This window comes from Oryzias melastigma, linkage group LG14 (assembly GCF_002922805.2).
Source record: "Oryzias melastigma strain HK-1 linkage group LG14, ASM292280v2, whole genome shotgun sequence".
Classification (NCBI taxonomy): domain Eukaryota; kingdom Metazoa; phylum Chordata; class Actinopteri; order Beloniformes; family Adrianichthyidae; genus Oryzias; species Oryzias melastigma.
Window position 1 is genome coordinate 25961397 of NC_050525.1, and position 16829 is coordinate 25978225.

At 35.9% G+C, this 16829-nt stretch overlaps 1 protein-coding gene across 6 annotated transcripts in view; it reads left to right on the top strand.

Moving 5' to 3' along the window:
* The window catches only part of LOC112142621 (cell adhesion molecule 1), a 565507-nt gene that overhangs the window by 408679 nt on the left and 139999 nt on the right, over positions 1 to 16829 (top strand). For 5 of the 6 annotated variants that reach the window (XM_024266107.2, XM_024266110.2, XM_024266109.2 and 2 more), the window contains exon 2: positions 12107 to 12253. In XM_024266107.2, coding sequence (XP_024121875.1) covers positions 12107 to 12253 — 147 coding nt within the window. Of the gene's footprint in view, positions 1 to 3419; positions 3560 to 12106; positions 12254 to 16829 lie in introns of those variants that run through there. The other variant, XM_024266113.2, reaches the window with a different exon arrangement.

Consider the following 16829-nt stretch of genomic DNA (forward strand, 5'->3'; position numbering starts at 1 on the left):
TTGGACCACTTCTTTGTGGAGTTTTTGTCTCAATAATCAGGACGCAGCATTTTTGTACTTAGTTTGAGAAAATACTGTGTTTTCTTGATGTAAGAATGTTACAGTTGCAAGAGAAAATATGTGAACCCTTTGGCAGTACAGTTTTTTATGTCAATGTAAATTACAATAAAGGATAAAAACATTTCCTGCTTAAATCACATCAATTTTTGTTTTCATGTTTTTATTGAACACAATTGTGAGTCCAGTTCAGACATAAAACCAAGTCATTCCAAGGGGTTCACATAGTTTCTCCTGCAGCTCTATATGCATGTTTGTTTCACGATTATATGAATAATTAGTAGTGAAAATGATTTTTTTCTATCAAGCTTAGCCAAAAATAGGCCTTTTATTTATCAAGCGGACAAACAGCTTTCTGATTTCTTTTTACAGATCAGTAAAGAATTAAAATCTGTCTGATTGACTCTTAAGGACTAATGTCATGTGGCTAAAAAATAAACGAGACTTGTCATTTAAATTATTAAATGAGTTTGAGTTCTTGATAGCAAGATTAAATAAAAATAGCCTTAAAATGATTTTGATTGTATGTATAATATATGTATATTGATGTATAAAAATGGGGTTTGATTTTGTTTAAAACAAGTTTACTAATTAAATTTTCATATAATTATTTTATTTGAATGAAGAATGAAATTGTTTATATAAGCAATCAGGTCATAATACATAATAACATATCACTGAATGAATCACAAGTAGAATGGAAGGAAGTGGAGGGAAGCGAACTTGTATAATCCCACCCCGACTGGACCATACCATTTTCTCTACATGAATTATCAATATCCGTTCAGGACTTAATATCAAATATTAATAGATTCAGGCTATTAAGGATCATTAATATAATTGATGTAATCAAATTTCAAAGCATCCACGACAAATCATTTATATTAATCTGTAACAATAATCTAATATTCTCATTGAAAAAAGACACTTTGTTCAGATTGTATTCAAAGAATTATGATAATGCAAAAATGTAATAATTAAATCATCTTCATTTGCTAATGCAGTAAAGATATAATTATTCTCATTAAAAAAAGACAATTAGTGCAGATTGTATTTATCAAAGAATGATTATAAAAATAAAAAATCATCTTCATTAGTTAATGGAGAAAAAAATCAAAATATTCTAATTAAAATAAAATACAATTTGTGCAGATTGTATTTATCAAAGAATGATTATAATAACACAAAAAATAATAAGTTGGAAAGACATTTAAGCAGATTTAGTGCAACATCACAGCTTAGGAAAAAATGTAAGGCCACATAATCGTTCCTCGTTGTTATGACTGAGAGACTGTGAAGGTCTCATTTCAAGGGAAATGTGCTCATTCTGCAGTTTAGAATCGGGTCAGAGTTCACATCCAGCGGTTTTTTGAGTTCACATTTCACATTCTGCTTGAATTAAAGGTTCAAAGTGCGTAATCCCAAAGTTCTCAAAGTATTTCATGGATTTTATTTCCAGAGGCTTTGTAAGGTCCGGTGGTCCGAGTGGTTTGACAAAGATTCTGGAGTTCAGAGTCCACGTACTGTGGATCTGTTTCCTCGATCGTAGGAGCCTTCGCCAGATCAATGTAATATTTACAAAGATGATCGTTAAGAAAGACGTTAGACCTCTTCAGGTGTTTGCGCTTTTTCATCAGAGCTATCTTGTGCTTTAGATTCACAAACCTGATCGGGATCGCTGGTTTATCCGAGCGGATGACAGACCTCAACAGTATTTAGGTCCAAGGAAATCCCTTTAGACGCAAGAAATACTCCAACTTGATCCTCTAAGGTCGGGTTAGCATTCATCACATCTCCGTTAGCATCCATGCTAGCACTAGTAGCACCATCTATGTCATGCATCCTTCTCTCCAGGAGATCTTGGCGATTATCTCATTGTTCGTTACGTGCCTTTTCTTGACGGAAATCTTCCACGAGTTGTAGCAGCGGTTATATTTCAGCTTCAAGTTCCAGCAGAGCTGCTAGCTTAGCTTCAGGGAGAACTGCTGGGGTTAGCTTAGCCTGTATGTTGGCTAACGCGGTTTTGAGCTCAAAATTTTTCTTCGGCGCCATGTTCAACTCTCCTCGTTGTGGCAGTGGTTGCAGCAGCTCGGGGATTAAAGTTGCTTTAAAAGACTTTAAAAGCCGAAGAGTTGAGGAGAGCTGGAGACACGCGTCTGTCTGCTCGGATTTGGATTTGTTACTTTAGAGTTTTTTGGTTTATTGCTTTAGATTCTTCAGTCTAGATCTCTATTTGTTTACTCACTGTTACTTATTTTATTTCTCGACAGTTTTGTGTTACCGTCTCGAATAAACCCAGATGGGTTTCTGTAACACAGCATCACATGATTTTACTTTTTGTATTTTATTTTGCTTGTATTTTTATTTTTCATTTTTATGTGTGTAAATAAATAAATCAAATCAAATCAAAAGACGGTAATGAAGATATTTCAAATAATAGAACCGTTCCCGTTGGCTTTAATAACACTACCGAACAATGTTTCTCCATGTAAGCATATTTCTACCAAAACTGGTTAAATAAATCCAATTATTATGTAATTTCCTGAGAATTTAACCCCTTCCTCCTGATGATTCTGTGGTTATTCTGATTTCGTTCAGTCAGTTTCTGCGTCACAGGAAGTCAAACCCAGACGGATGGATCCTTTTGTTTGTGTGGGAATGCACTTAAGCTCATCTCCAGTTGGAAAGGCAAATTAAGTGATAGATTTAGACATTTGAAGAAAGTGCAATAAGTGCATCCAAGACTAACAATTATGCATTACTCCCACCATCTCTAATGGGCTATTACCATAATGTCCATTTCAGTTAGGGAAGTTTATCTTTCTGTTCCCGTGCTGTTGAGGAGGACTGGAAATAAATCACTTTCACTAAAAGCTTTGATACAAGACTTTTCTTTTCTTTTTTTTTGAAAAAGTGGATCATTAGTCCTTAAGTCCTGCACATTAGCTGGTGAACTCGATGCTTTGGCACACGTGACACTCTTTAACAAGTTGTTTTCTAATAGTGGAAAAGCGGATCTGCGGCTTTTTTGTGTTTCGTTTTCTACTATTTTCACAAGTCAATTTAGTTTTTTGGAGATGATTTTGTACCTGATATAATTACACCGCAAACCAGATTCCCTAGAAAGATGTCAAAGTCTTAACATTTGAAAGATAAAATGTCTTTATTTAAACAAAATAAATAAATAAATAAATCGACCTAGAATTCTTACTTTAAGAAAAAAAAATGAGTCACTCAAACACTTTTTCTTAAATTTTGATTGTTTCCTTTCAAAAAACTTCCTTGATCAGATTATTTATCCTGCAAGATTCTTGAAACAAAGTTTCACATCAGTTTTTACTGATTTGGCGCCGTGTTGCCTTGGCTCCTCCCCTCATTAATGACTGTGGTCACCTGATCAGCTGATTGGGCTCACCTGAACTCTCTCATCAGAGCTGTGCTTCTGCAGAGGAGGAACCTGATGGCAGCAGAGCTCATTTGGGGGTTTGAGTCTTTTTTCCAGGTTAGTTTAGGTTTTCTCAGCAAATCTTAGTTTGTTTCAGATTTGTTGTTTCATTTTGGTGACATTTCTATTTTCCGATGTTTAGTCTTGACTGTTGTTGGACACAGGGGGAGTTGCTGACTCCTAACAGCTGCTTTTATTTTAGCAAAGGTCTCAGTCATCCTTTTTTGTAATTTTTTAAAAATAATTTGTGGATTAGTTTTATCTTCACTCAACCGATCTCTGTTGCTGGTGTCTTTACAGAGATAAGGATCTGAGACTCTGGCGTGAATTCAACTTTAGTTTGGGAGTTTTCAACAACACTCAGGTGTTTTATCTATTTTAAATTTAGATTGTTTCTCTCAGGTAAAAAAAGGGTTTTACCATACCTGCTGCTGATTTGCTGACTTAAGTCTTCACAAGTTCAGTCAAGGTATTCACCATTAGCAGTTAGTGCATGGAGACATTGAAACTCCTCAAATTTTGACGTTAAGAGTAAAAAGTTGTTCAATAGGGAGTGTCTGTTCTGCAGACATAAACAGGATAAACCGATGCAAACACAGTTGGCATTGAAGCTGTTTAATCTTAGAGACCCACAACAATACAAATGGTCTTTTTGTCTTTTACAAAGTTTGGTAACAAAGCCATTTCCCTTTTAGAAAAACACATCAAACTGCTTAAAAAAGACACCCTTTACCACATTCTCAAATTAAACTACACTTTTCAAAAATTACATTAAGATAGATGATTTCAAAGTACTTTGAGAATAAGGGTCCTCCTCTCAGCTGGTATCTTTAGCTGATAAGAGAAGCATTTTTTTTTTAAAACTTGTGTCAGAACGTGTAATATACCCGCTAAATTGGGGAAAATATTATTTGAAATCTGAAAAAAAACAAACAAAAAAAACTTAAATATATATTGGTGTTTTGCCAAATGCAAAATGCAAAATGTCGAAAAGTTTACTATTCTAAAAAAATTTATCTATTTTCAGCTTCACATCTTCTGTTTCTTAGGTTTCAAAACTTAAAATTTAACTTTCACTTTATTTTTTCTTTTCATTTTTGAATCTGAAAATTTCTGTTTCAAAACTTTCAGCCTCATTGTGGCGCATTGGGGCGGGACTAACACAGAGGACCAATCAAAATCGATGAGGGTGGTAACTTCAGTCGCGGTGCATTTACAGACTTAGAACTGTGATAATTACGGTCAGATAATGGCTTTATTTTATGCAATATCAGAGTTTGAAGTAATGCAGTTATGAAATTTAAAAAAAGTTTTGAAATTGAAATTTTGGGTTTGAAACCTAAAAAACAGCTGAAGCTGAAAATAAGTTTATTTTAGAATAGCAAAACGTTTTGGACATTTTACTTTTTTTTTTTTTTGGGGGGGGGGGAAAAACACCAATATTTTTTTCAATTTGTTTTTATTTGGTTATCAAAAAATATTGGCCCAAATGTGGCTCCATACTAAACTGTTAGGATGTAAAACAGTAAAAATACCTGTAATGCAGGGGTGTCAACCTCAATCACACAAGGGGCCAAAATCCAAAACACACCTTAGGTTGCGGGCCGAGCAGGATAAACATCTATAGAACACTCTAAAACTACATTTATAAACGTTTAAAACTGTAACTTTTTCAAATAATTATGAACTAGATATACGGCATTACCTGCAACAATGCTAAGAATGCTGAAAGTGGAATTTGGTCCCTGAAGATGCTAAAATTTTAGCTAACCGCCAAATTAGCCTAAAAAAAAAAAAACTTAGGGTAGCCAAAACAGCTAGCATGTTGCTAAAATATTAGCTATATTAGCTAAATGTTTGTCAAATTTTTGTCAACATTTTGTCAAAATTATACAACTTAGAAATGAGCGCAAGATAACTTTGGTACAATAATAACATTTAAATGATCTGGAGGGCCAGATAGAATTACCTGAGGGCCAGATCCGGCCCCTGGGCCATGACTTTGACACGTGCTGTAATATCATATATGAAGGTTCAAAACTGGCTGCAGCTCTATCGCTCACCTGTTGGGGTTGTGAGGGGCTATAAGCTAGAATGTAAACAAAGGGTTGATGGGAAATGAGCCGAGGCTCACTTCCGCCCACAACAAGAGGCGAATTTCTCCTGCTCTGCAGAAAATATGTCCTAAAAACAAAACAGGCTTCTTGATTTTGGCTAAAAACAGCCAAAATAAAAGACCACTAGGAACGATTTTATAAAATATAGTTGGAGAACTATTAAGCATCTGTTAGAGATGTAACCATCCTGTGCCCGCTGTGATGTCTCAGGTGTTCTCTTGGATCGTTTTTTGGCAGTTGCCGGACAGTAATTAGTGCTTTTCCACTTCCTCCTCCCGACTTCCAGCTTACCAGACGTGTTTATTTCGCACTACAGGAATAATTAAGCACAACAGCAGTGCAGTTCATATCTGAAGTAATTCTGCCAGCTTGAGTTCCAGCTCAGACACTTCGCAGCCTCGTAACCTTCAGCCGGTGCCTTTAAGCGCATTTTGTTCTGCGTTAGCGTATTATCATAAGCGCCGCCGCCGCCCACCTCCGCACATCTATGAAAAGCAGCGGTCGGCGTTGCATTTCAAAGACGAGGAGGTTCATTTATTTGGGGCCGTGTCGGGGCCACCGAGGGATGCTGATCCGAATCTCGTTTGTTAAGCTGTCCATCCTTATCTGTCAGCATCGCAAAATGCAATTTCTCTCTTCCCACCTCATCCTTCTTGTCTCTTAAATGGCAGGAATATTTAGAGGAGCAGGGCATGCAAATGAGAAGGTTTGGTCTCTTGTATTCCCATCATCTCCTCCAGCTTGTAGCCTCGAAGAATGTACAGATGATATACGAAGATTTACAAACTTTAGTCTTTAAAACACCTTTTTTTATCCTAATGTAATGCATCATTTCTATGTTTACGAGGCGTGTGCTGCTGTCTGATCCTTCATCAGATCATATTGAAGCTAATCAACAGCGGTGTTTAAACATCAGAGGACGGGTTGGCCCTCACACTCGTCTATTTACCATCATTAACTGGGATTGTTCATGCGGTGCTGATGTCGGATTGCTGAACATCCGGCTGGAAATGACCAGATCTGACCTCCGGTGTTTGGGTCATCAGGTAGATGGTTTGAGCTCGTTTTGGGTTGATTAAATCAATTTGAATTGATTTAAGCTGAATAGATCAATAATTGATGCATGAAAGTAGAAAGCTAAAGTCTGCTAGCTTGATGCTAACACATAATAGAATTTCCCATAGGACGGCTAACGCTAACATACATTGTTGACTAATGTACTTCTTTATAAACTCACAGGTATGAACTTTCAAAACAGTTTTGAGGAAATATTTTTTAAAGCAACTATTTGTAGTCTAAAGCGTAATTTTTGCTCACTCATTCTTCTGGAATAAGGTGTAATGCTACAGCGCGATCGCCACCTAGTGGCCGAACTGAAACGTCCTCCAGGAGAAGCAGAACAATGTTTACAATGTTAATGATCTGAACATTTTTGTTAGAACTTTTCCTTTAAAAAAAAACATGTAACACTGTATGATATTAACAAATAAATTATTTCACTACTACATTTTACAGTATGTGAACTATATCAGATTAATATAAATATACCCAAAAAATAGTTGATTATTTATGTATTTCTTTTTCTGATTCGGAATGACATTTTATTTTGGAAAATTCTTTCCACCACATCCATCAATGACTTCCTCTACTAACTCCCTCAAGTGGCTACAAGAACCGCCAAATTAAAACCTCGGGTTAAGTTAATTAAAATACAAACATCTTTGGAGAGTTTAAGGAAATGGCAAAAAAGTTGTTCAACTTTAAGAACAATAAATCTGATTTACACTCAAAACCAGAAGTTTTTCAATAAACTTGAGTCTGAATCAGGAATATTTTGCTGACTGGACTGTTTTTATGCACCATCGGCTAAAATTAGGGCTGCGTTTAACGGCATCAAAATGGAGTCAATTCTTGCAGACTTCTAGTAGAGTTTCCGTTTGTAATGATGAGCTTGAAATATAATAGTGAGAATAAAACAAATACAAATGCAACATCCGAGTCGGAAACTTCCTGATTCGTTCCAATTTCCGATCATGTGATCCGAACCACTGGGAAGTTGTTGTGTTACAGCCACAGATCTGCGAGTTTCTGCTCTGACATTTGTTTAATGTTATGCTAAACAGAGAGGAAAATGTGGTTTTAGGATCATAACTGAGGAAGCTGTCATGAACGTTGCCGTGGAAACCAAAGATCAAAGAGTTGTGGCTTCATGCTGGCGTGATGTGAATGCGTTGTTTGTCTGGATCTCCTCGATTGGGTCGTTGCTTTAAATTTAACTAAATGTGATTATATGTAAACAATATTTGTATGTGTTAATTAGACTGAAAACATGCATTTTTATGCAAATGCAACCAGCTACAAAACACATGGGCTAGGTCTACTTCCTGAAAACAAATATACAGAAAAACAAACTTTGAAAGACTTTATGAAATGCATGAAATGAACATTTTCTTCTTGTATTGGTCAATGAAAACCTTTCTGTCTCACAGATTTGGTTTTGACGAGATGATAGGACACAGCAGGAAACTTTGGCTTTGTCTGAATTCCTTCACTATATCATACATTTGTCATTTTGTAAAGCGTCTAAAGAGTCTAAAATTCCAAAAACCAGTGACCTAGAAGTTTTCAAAAATCCTCAGCAAAAAAAGCATTGTGCAACAATGTTCACTAGATTGACAAATATAGACCACAATGCATTGCATTTGAACAGTTTCAGAGAAAACATTTGTTTTAGTTTTGTTTTTTTACTTAACATCCAAAGTTTTTAACGCAATTCGAAATCTACAACTTCTAAAACCACATTTTTTCCAAAATAGCTTTCCAATTATGGTTCAAGAGCTCAGAGTCAATAGATTTAAATTCCTAAGAGGAGCTTAAATTTGTAGCTAATATTAAAAGTTTTTTTTTTTTTAATTCAAGATGGCAACCTCTTCCTGGGGTCAAAGGTCAACAAAACTTTGGATGTAGATTCAAGCTTTCTCCAAATCCCTTTACTACTCACTATATAGTGCATTTGCCATTTTATAAAGATCTGTGTGCACTAGAAACTTCCCAGAAGTCTTTGCAAAAAAAGACAAAAAAATTGTGAATTGATGCGCACTACATTGGCAAATATAAACTACAATTTATTGCATTTGAACAATTTTTGCACAAAAAAAATGTTTAAATGTAATTTTTTAAAAACCATCAATTTTGTTACTATTAGAACACAGTGGAGTCTTAAACAGATTTAGTAAAATGTTGGTATTAAGTTTTCACTTTCTGAAATTGTGGTGTCATATTTGCCGTTTAAAAATATTTTAAAAGTAGTTAGCATGATGTCTGAATTGTTTTTCAAATCTAGATTGTCCTGCACTTTATAGTTTTTTAGAGAGTAGGGAGGGACTTACAACACAGCCAAACTAAAATAATTTCTTCCAGAGGCTGAACTTCCTGCTACCCAGAATGCAATTTAACAACAGACAGTCCTACCAAAATAAAATGCAGAATAATAACCTTTAGCTGAACTTGAACTGCTAACATTCTGATATATTTATCACATAAATGAGAACTCTTTTTTTAGTTTTACCTCTAAACATTTACTGGAGACAGAACACCTTGTGAGTTTACAAAACCACATCATTCCTGAATTATATTTGAAACGATACCAAACAGGTTTACTGTGTCCGTATGAACATCCCGACTGAGAAAGGTTAGGAGAAAGAAATCTATATTGGTTTCTGTGTAAGTTGATTATTTACGAGTCGGTCATTGAGTGTGTTATTTCTAAATGTTGACATTCTTCAGCTTCACCTCCAGTCTGTGCAGATCCGCCGGCATTTTCCTCTCTAATTTGGTGTTTTTTCTCTGTAATGGAGAGATAGCAGAGCAAACATTTCAAGGTTAGTTAACCTATCCCCTAAATTTGTCTGTTTGTGCTTTTAGCCCCTCCCTGCTGAGGGGTTCATGCATCCAAGGACATCTCGTGTCTGACACAGAACTGTGTTGGGGACCCACTGGCAGGATGCCCACTGTGTGTGATCATTGAAAATGAACCACCAAAGGCTTACCGTCACCCTAAAGCAAAGACTGAGATGTTATTGCTGTAGTTTTTCAAATCAAAAAGTCATAGAGCTGGAAAGAATCCATTTCTGGTTCTTCAGGCAGAGACTTTGTTTGTGGAACAAGGAAGTGCGGCGATCTGAGCATCAGTCGATGAGCGGCTGGCGGCCGTAACCAATTTGTGTTTATTCCCATGGACACACTTAAAGCTTGTTTGGCCCACCATCTGCTTCTGATTATGTTCCCAGTCATTAAATATTACATTACACCCAAGTCATTTTCTGAGACGTAGAATTGGAGTGTGTACATCCTGTCTGTGGGTAAAAAGAAAAGGTCTTTAGTGTTCATGGAGCTCCATAAATCAGCTGTTTTTACTCGTAAAAGTGTTCATAAGCCTGCAGTACAAGACAAACACTTCCTCCTGCTTTACAGAATGTATCTATAATATTGAAAAATGTGCCATTTTAAAGAACTATGATTGTAGTTGTAGCACTGAAAATAAGAATCATATAGGTGTCATGAGATGTATATGCTTCATTATTTCCTAATTATCCCCATGAAAATGATGTTCTTGAATTTATTTCCTGATGGAGGACATGTAGAAAAGAATTTCAGGTAAAACTATTATTTCTTTATTTAGCAGATGACAAAATGCAGTTTAAAAAAGCTCTTTTTGGTGAAGCAGCAAGAGCGATGGGTCTCCTTGCTCCATTTCTATTCCTCCTCCCCTTGTAGACGTCTTTGTTTCTCCTGAAATCTGGCTCAAACCTGAACGGCTGGATAGCTCTGATTTTGCTCGCCATTTTCGTTGCGCCTCTAATGTTAAGTTAGTTATGCTAGTGTTCTACGTTCTAATGCTTCCTCAAATTTGCGTCTCTTTTGACGCGTGTCACATTTACTACTTATCCTTGATGCCTCGGCTGCGGAGCGAGCAAAGTTGTTCTGGACTTCCTTCATTTTGTTGTCATATCATTGAAAACATGGATGATGTTGAGCGAGTAGCTCGGGTTCATGTGTTTTGGAGAGCTTTACAGAGGCACCGTCAAGCACATCGTCCTGTCTAGGTTCACTAGATCATTCAAAGTGAATTTCACCATTTACTGCAGGACCTGCGCCTCGATGGCGGCCATTTTGAACGTTCTTTTGTTTGTTTGTGGCCCAGTCTGAGCATCAAGGGGGTAATAAAAATAAAGCTGGAGGACCTTTGTATTATTATCTTAATGGAAAAAAAAGAAAAACATCATAAGCCCATGACGCTAGAGCGATCTCGCACACTCAGGACGGTTTTCCTTCACCAGGCAGCTTACCGCCGTCGGGCAAGCATAGCGAGCTCCACTGCTCAGCTTGAATAGTGGAGCTCACTAGTTCGGCCAGGTACCTGAGCAGCAGGTTTTACTAGCTTGCTAAACTATCCAACTGGCGGCTGGCTAGCGTTGCAGTATCTCCATGGGCTTTGCGACAGGCTAGCGATCTGTCCTGACTGAATATGGTCTTGAAAAACGGCTGTGGCGGTACAGCGGTAAGGCGGTTGACTCCTGATCGGAAGATTGCAGGTTTGATTCCCGCCTTGTGTCGAAGTGTCCTTGGGCAAGACACTGAACCTCAACTGCCTCTTGTTGAAGGTTGGCGCCAGCGTCCGGCAGCTGAGCCGCCATCAGTGTGTGAATGTGCGTGACTGTAAAGCGCTTTGGGCCTTTGAGGAAGAAAGTGTTATACAAGTATTCACCATCTACCAAAACAGTGACCAGGACAGTCTCCGCCCAGCGAACATTTCAATGTGGGCCCGATATAGTTACCCTTTAGGCTGAATTGTTGGGCCCCAGGTGGGTTTCCATGGTGGCCCCATCTGTGTTTGCCCACATTGGCTTGAGTGGAGACTCAGTGGTCTTGCTCGCTAACTCGCTACACTATCCACCGGGCGGCTGTTGGCATAGGGACCCAAACCCACCTGGGCCTACCAATTCAGCCCAAAGGTTGACCACATGAGGCCCCCATTGAAATATTTGCTGGACGGTAACCCCATGGCCCCCGCGGGTTAAGAAAATGGATGCAAGTTCAGGACAAAAATCCTCGCATGGAGCCGCCATGTTGAATATATTTTTTCTACCTTTTGAAAATGTCACATGTCCAAACCTTAGTCCCTGATTGGTTGACGCCTGAATCCAAGACGTCAGACCGCGCCTTTAAATTGACTTAACATTGAAACTTGACCTTCCTGCTGCGTCTGGCGTGAATGCACCATCAAAAGGGCATCATCCCATTTAAAAGACCGCTGGGAACGCTTTTACAACACATCAAAATGTGATTACAGCAAGACTTAAACATAACATCCTGTTGTTCCTTCATTTCCCTTTCAGTGTTTGTTCAAAACAACCCCAACACAAACGTTCCCCCAATTTCCCAGACATAATAATCCAAGTTTCTGTTTTGTGTTTTTCTGATCCAGTTGTGAGTCAAAACCTGGTGACAGATAATGTGTCTGTGGTGGAGGGGGACACGGCCATCATCAGCTGTCGAGTGAAGAACAACGACGACTCTGTGATCCAACTGCTGAACCCCAACAGACAGACCATTTACTTCAGGGACATGAGACGTAAGTGGAAAACAGCAGCTTCCCATCAGCCATTTTTGGGGTTCCTGTGAAACTTTTTTCCCAGATTCAAGATATTTTATGTTAAATCACCGTCCTCATTCACTCTGATGCAAACATGCAGAAACATGAATACATAACTTTTCTTTGCTATTTTCTGATAAACATTGGTTGCAACAGCTGCTTCAGTATGTTATCTTTTGCATATATATTTTTTAATTTATGGTTTATATATGTCCAATATGAATGATCTTTTTATTATTTTAATATGAAATACTTGATGCTTACTGAAAGTAATTTTTAAAAGCTGCAAATGCTTTAAAAATACAGCAAACTCTCAGCTTCAGAGATTAAAATTAATTTAAATATTAGCAAACTTCTTTTTTTATGTTTTTTTTTTTTAAATCCTTATCTGTTTACATGGAAAAAATCATTTAATTTTACAGTAGAGCCATAAAGTATTTGGAAATCTTTACCCTTTTACAGTAGTTTTAGATTTTTAGCTACATTTTTAAAACAGAATTTGCTATCGAATCTGTTTGTGATGTCTTTTTTAATTATTCTCACACTGTAAGCGTTTGTATCATATTTGTTACATGTCTGAGACCTCTATCGTATTACAGGATCCAAACTTTCCTTAAAGACCCTTTGTATGTCACTGAGTCCATGTTTTCTATCCTGTAGTTCACCATCATTCCACTAGGGGCAGTAGAAAGGCTTTCAAAATGGCTGCAATTTTGGCGGGAAAATTTTAGCTAACTTTTTCTAAACTTTTTGGTGAGAATTAATGGATTTTTTTTATACTAAATGAAGACTTTTTATACTTTAGTGCTACTAAACATTTATATTTTATTATTAATTGCCTCTTAGACTAAAGTGAGCAAATCATATAACAGATTATAATTGACGCTATCTCATTAATAAAATGACATAATTTTTTTTTGTGGATTTCATGAAAGGGTCAATTTCAATCAATATGAATTTTTTTGTCAGTTCTTTGTTAAAGAGTAATTTACGGCATTTTTTGTTTGTTTTTCCATTGTAGTAATGAGTTTGTCTGCAGTCTTTTGTGTCTTTAATCTGTTTCAATTGTCAGTTGTAGAAGTAAATGAAGCTCAGCGTTGTTTAGCACCTTTACGTCTATTCTTGGGTTTTTACTTACATTAGTGGGAAGTTTACCTGCTTTGGCAACTGTGTTCTTTTGAGCAAACAAAATAAACCTTATTTAACCAAGTTTACTTTTAGAATTCGGTGCTTCCAGCTGTTAAAATAGTCTATTTTAGAACCAACCAGCTTCATTTTATTTGGAAAAAAAAAGTGTAAGCTAATTTTAGAGTATTTTCTTTTATGCCAGTTTTGATTACAACGTTAAAAAAAGGAGCTCAAACATGTCATTCTCCAAACAAGGTATAAAAACATAGAATGCCAAAGTATTTTCTTTGTTATAAGAGAAGACGTTTGTCAATGAAACACGTAGAATTTATTTGGTGGCATTTGTAATGTTCTGCCCTTTTAAGAAAAATACAAATCTTTAAATTGGCTCTAAGCACTCATGTTTGGGTATATTACTTTAATTGGAAACATTCTCTCACAAACCAAGTAATTACTGCTGATTTTATTATTTTTTTTTACTTTTTAAAGGAATTTGTTCCAAAAATATACTTTTTTAAGAGCCACAACCCTCCATCTGTTCTTGTTTCTAAACCATTTAATCTACAGTAATACTAGATAAAATAGAGACCAAGACTTTTCATCAAACCACAAATAAAAATTCTGTTAAAAATATTATGCTAATACAAAAAAAGATAGTGTTTAAATTATGATTTATTTCCAAATAAATTGACTTTAAACAAACAAAGATTATTGTCTGAAGACAATATATTTAATTTGATAAAAAATTACTAGTTAATTTTGTCTTACATCCAGTTTAAAATATATTTTTAAACTAAACAGACAAAAATACAGGGAGAAATGTTGTTTTAGAATAGTAGTTTTTTACATTACAGTTTTTTTAATATCTTTTTAGCAATATTCTGACATATTTATCACATATTTTGACCTATTGAATATCGCTTAGCTTGTTTATTGTTATAAAGATATGTATTGATATATTTAATATTTCAATGTGCTTAGACCCTTTTTGCATCTGTTTTGATATTTTGAGATGATGCTTCAGTATTAATTTGCATTTTAGCCTTTTTTTATTCTCTTTGTTTGACTGTTTTTAGCAAATTTAGTCAGAAAAAATGAGGAAATTTGGGCTAATTTTTCCAATGCTTTCTTCCAGACTTTGCCATGGTCCGTTTTCACATTGGCATTTTTTTAAATCCTGGTTTTCTTTAAAAAAAAAAATACTGTTTCTGGTGTATTTTATTGTGCTTGACTTCCTGTTAGCGTCTCATACGTTTGTTTTGTCCTTGATCTGCCAGTTTTTTCTTCTTCTTCTGGTTTTCCCCTCCTGTGGAATCCCCATCGATGTGTTTTCCTCTTTTCTTCTCATTCCTGCCTGCTTGACTTTTCCTGCACTCGTTTTCTGTCGGTTCTCCTGAATTCCTGCCTCAGTGGTATCTTTTGTTTGTTTCTGCTTAAATAAAAGAGGAGCCTGCCCTCCTCATTCTGCTGCCTTCTTCCATCCCTGTTGCATTTTTATTTTCTTCCACATTTACCAGTCACAAAACTTGACATAGTTTATACCACAGAAATGTCAAACTGTAAAAAATGAATAAATAAAAATGTTGGATTTTTTTAATGCAGCAACATCTGGGGTGTGTATTGACAGGAGTTTGGAGATACAATACTTATCATGATACCAGACTCACGATACAATATATTTCATGATGTAACCAAAGATTGTACCAGCACAATTTTCATAACTTTTTATGAGTATGACTTAGAAAAACATGTTACCTAAATGCTATGTTACCTTTTTGTAATGAAATGGTAAAATTCATTTTATTCAAAGATCACAAAATTAAGCTCTGTAACTCGTATACAAGTTGCTTTAACCCAAGCAAATTCAGGGTGCTTTTCTTTTCGTAAATTAAATATTTCTTCCTAATGGGAAAAATCAACATTGTCTGACTTGCACGACATTTTTCAGTATAAGAAAAAAGTGGAAAACTAGAGTAAGACGCTGAAGACACCCATAAATAATTGAATATGTGAGCATTTTAAATAGATACAAATATCATCAAATGAAGCATCGCGATATATCATCAAATGAAGTATCGCAATATATCATCAAATGAAGCATCGCGATATATCACAAATGAAGTATCGCAATATATCAATGAAGTATCGCGATATATCATCAAATGAAGCATCGCGATATATCATCAAATGAAGCATCGCGATATATTACCAAATGAAGCATCGCGATTCTTTCACCCAATGAAGTATCGCAATATATCATCAAATGAAGCATCGCGATATATCACAAATGAAGTATCGCAATATATCATTAAATGAAGTATCGGGATCTGTCATCAAATGAAGCATCGCGATATATCATCAAATGAAGCATTACGATATATCATCAAATGAAGCATCGCGATATATCATCAAATGAAGCATTACAGTATATCATCAAATGAAGCATTACGATATATCATTAAATGAAGCATCGCGATATATCATCAAATGAAGCTTTGCGATGTATCACAAAAATAAGCATCGCGATTCTTTCACCTAATGAAGTATAGCGATATATCCCCAAATGAAGCATCGCAATATTTCAAATGAAGTATCGCGATATATCATCAAATGAAGCATCGCGATATATCATCAAATGAAGCATCACGATGTATCCCCAAATGAAGCATCGCGATGTATTCCCAAATGAAGCATCGCGATGTATCCCCAAATGAAGTATCGCAATTCTTTCACCCAATGAAGTATCACAATATATCATCAAATGAAGCATCACGATGTATCCCCAAATGAAGCATCGCGATGTATCACAAAATGAAGCATCACGATTCTTTCGTCCAATGAAGTATTTCAATATATCACCAAATGAAGTATCACGATACATCATCAAATGAAGTATTGTGATATATCACCTAAATCCATTTTTTCCCTAAACCCCTAGTAACATCTCATGAGGTACTTTACAGCTTTTTCTCCAACATTAAGATTGCAAAAAATTAAATTCCAAACTCATAATATGGTGAAGGAGTTAAAGGTGAGAATTAAGATCTGTTTGAGTTCTGAGAGATATTCCTACCTGCTAAAGGCACTGGATTATTCCTTTATTCTGCTCAAGTATTAATAAATGTTATTTACTGTTGCACACAGGATGCACGCTCCCTTTAGCCTTTTCTTTTTTATTTATTAAATCAAATTAAATGTAAATTTCAATGCCATCTAATGCGAGAAAATCTTAAATGCATGTTGACAGCTTGTTAGCGTGCTTGCTAATGCATTTGTCCAATTTTTCTCAGCAGCTCTGGGGAGTCTGCTCTGGAAATATTTCTGTGAGCTCAAAGTAAATCCCAGAGAAGAAAAGCTGTTTCTCAAATCTGTCAGAGAAATGCAGATTTTTGTCGAACTTGCACATGAAAACATTGAATTATTTTTG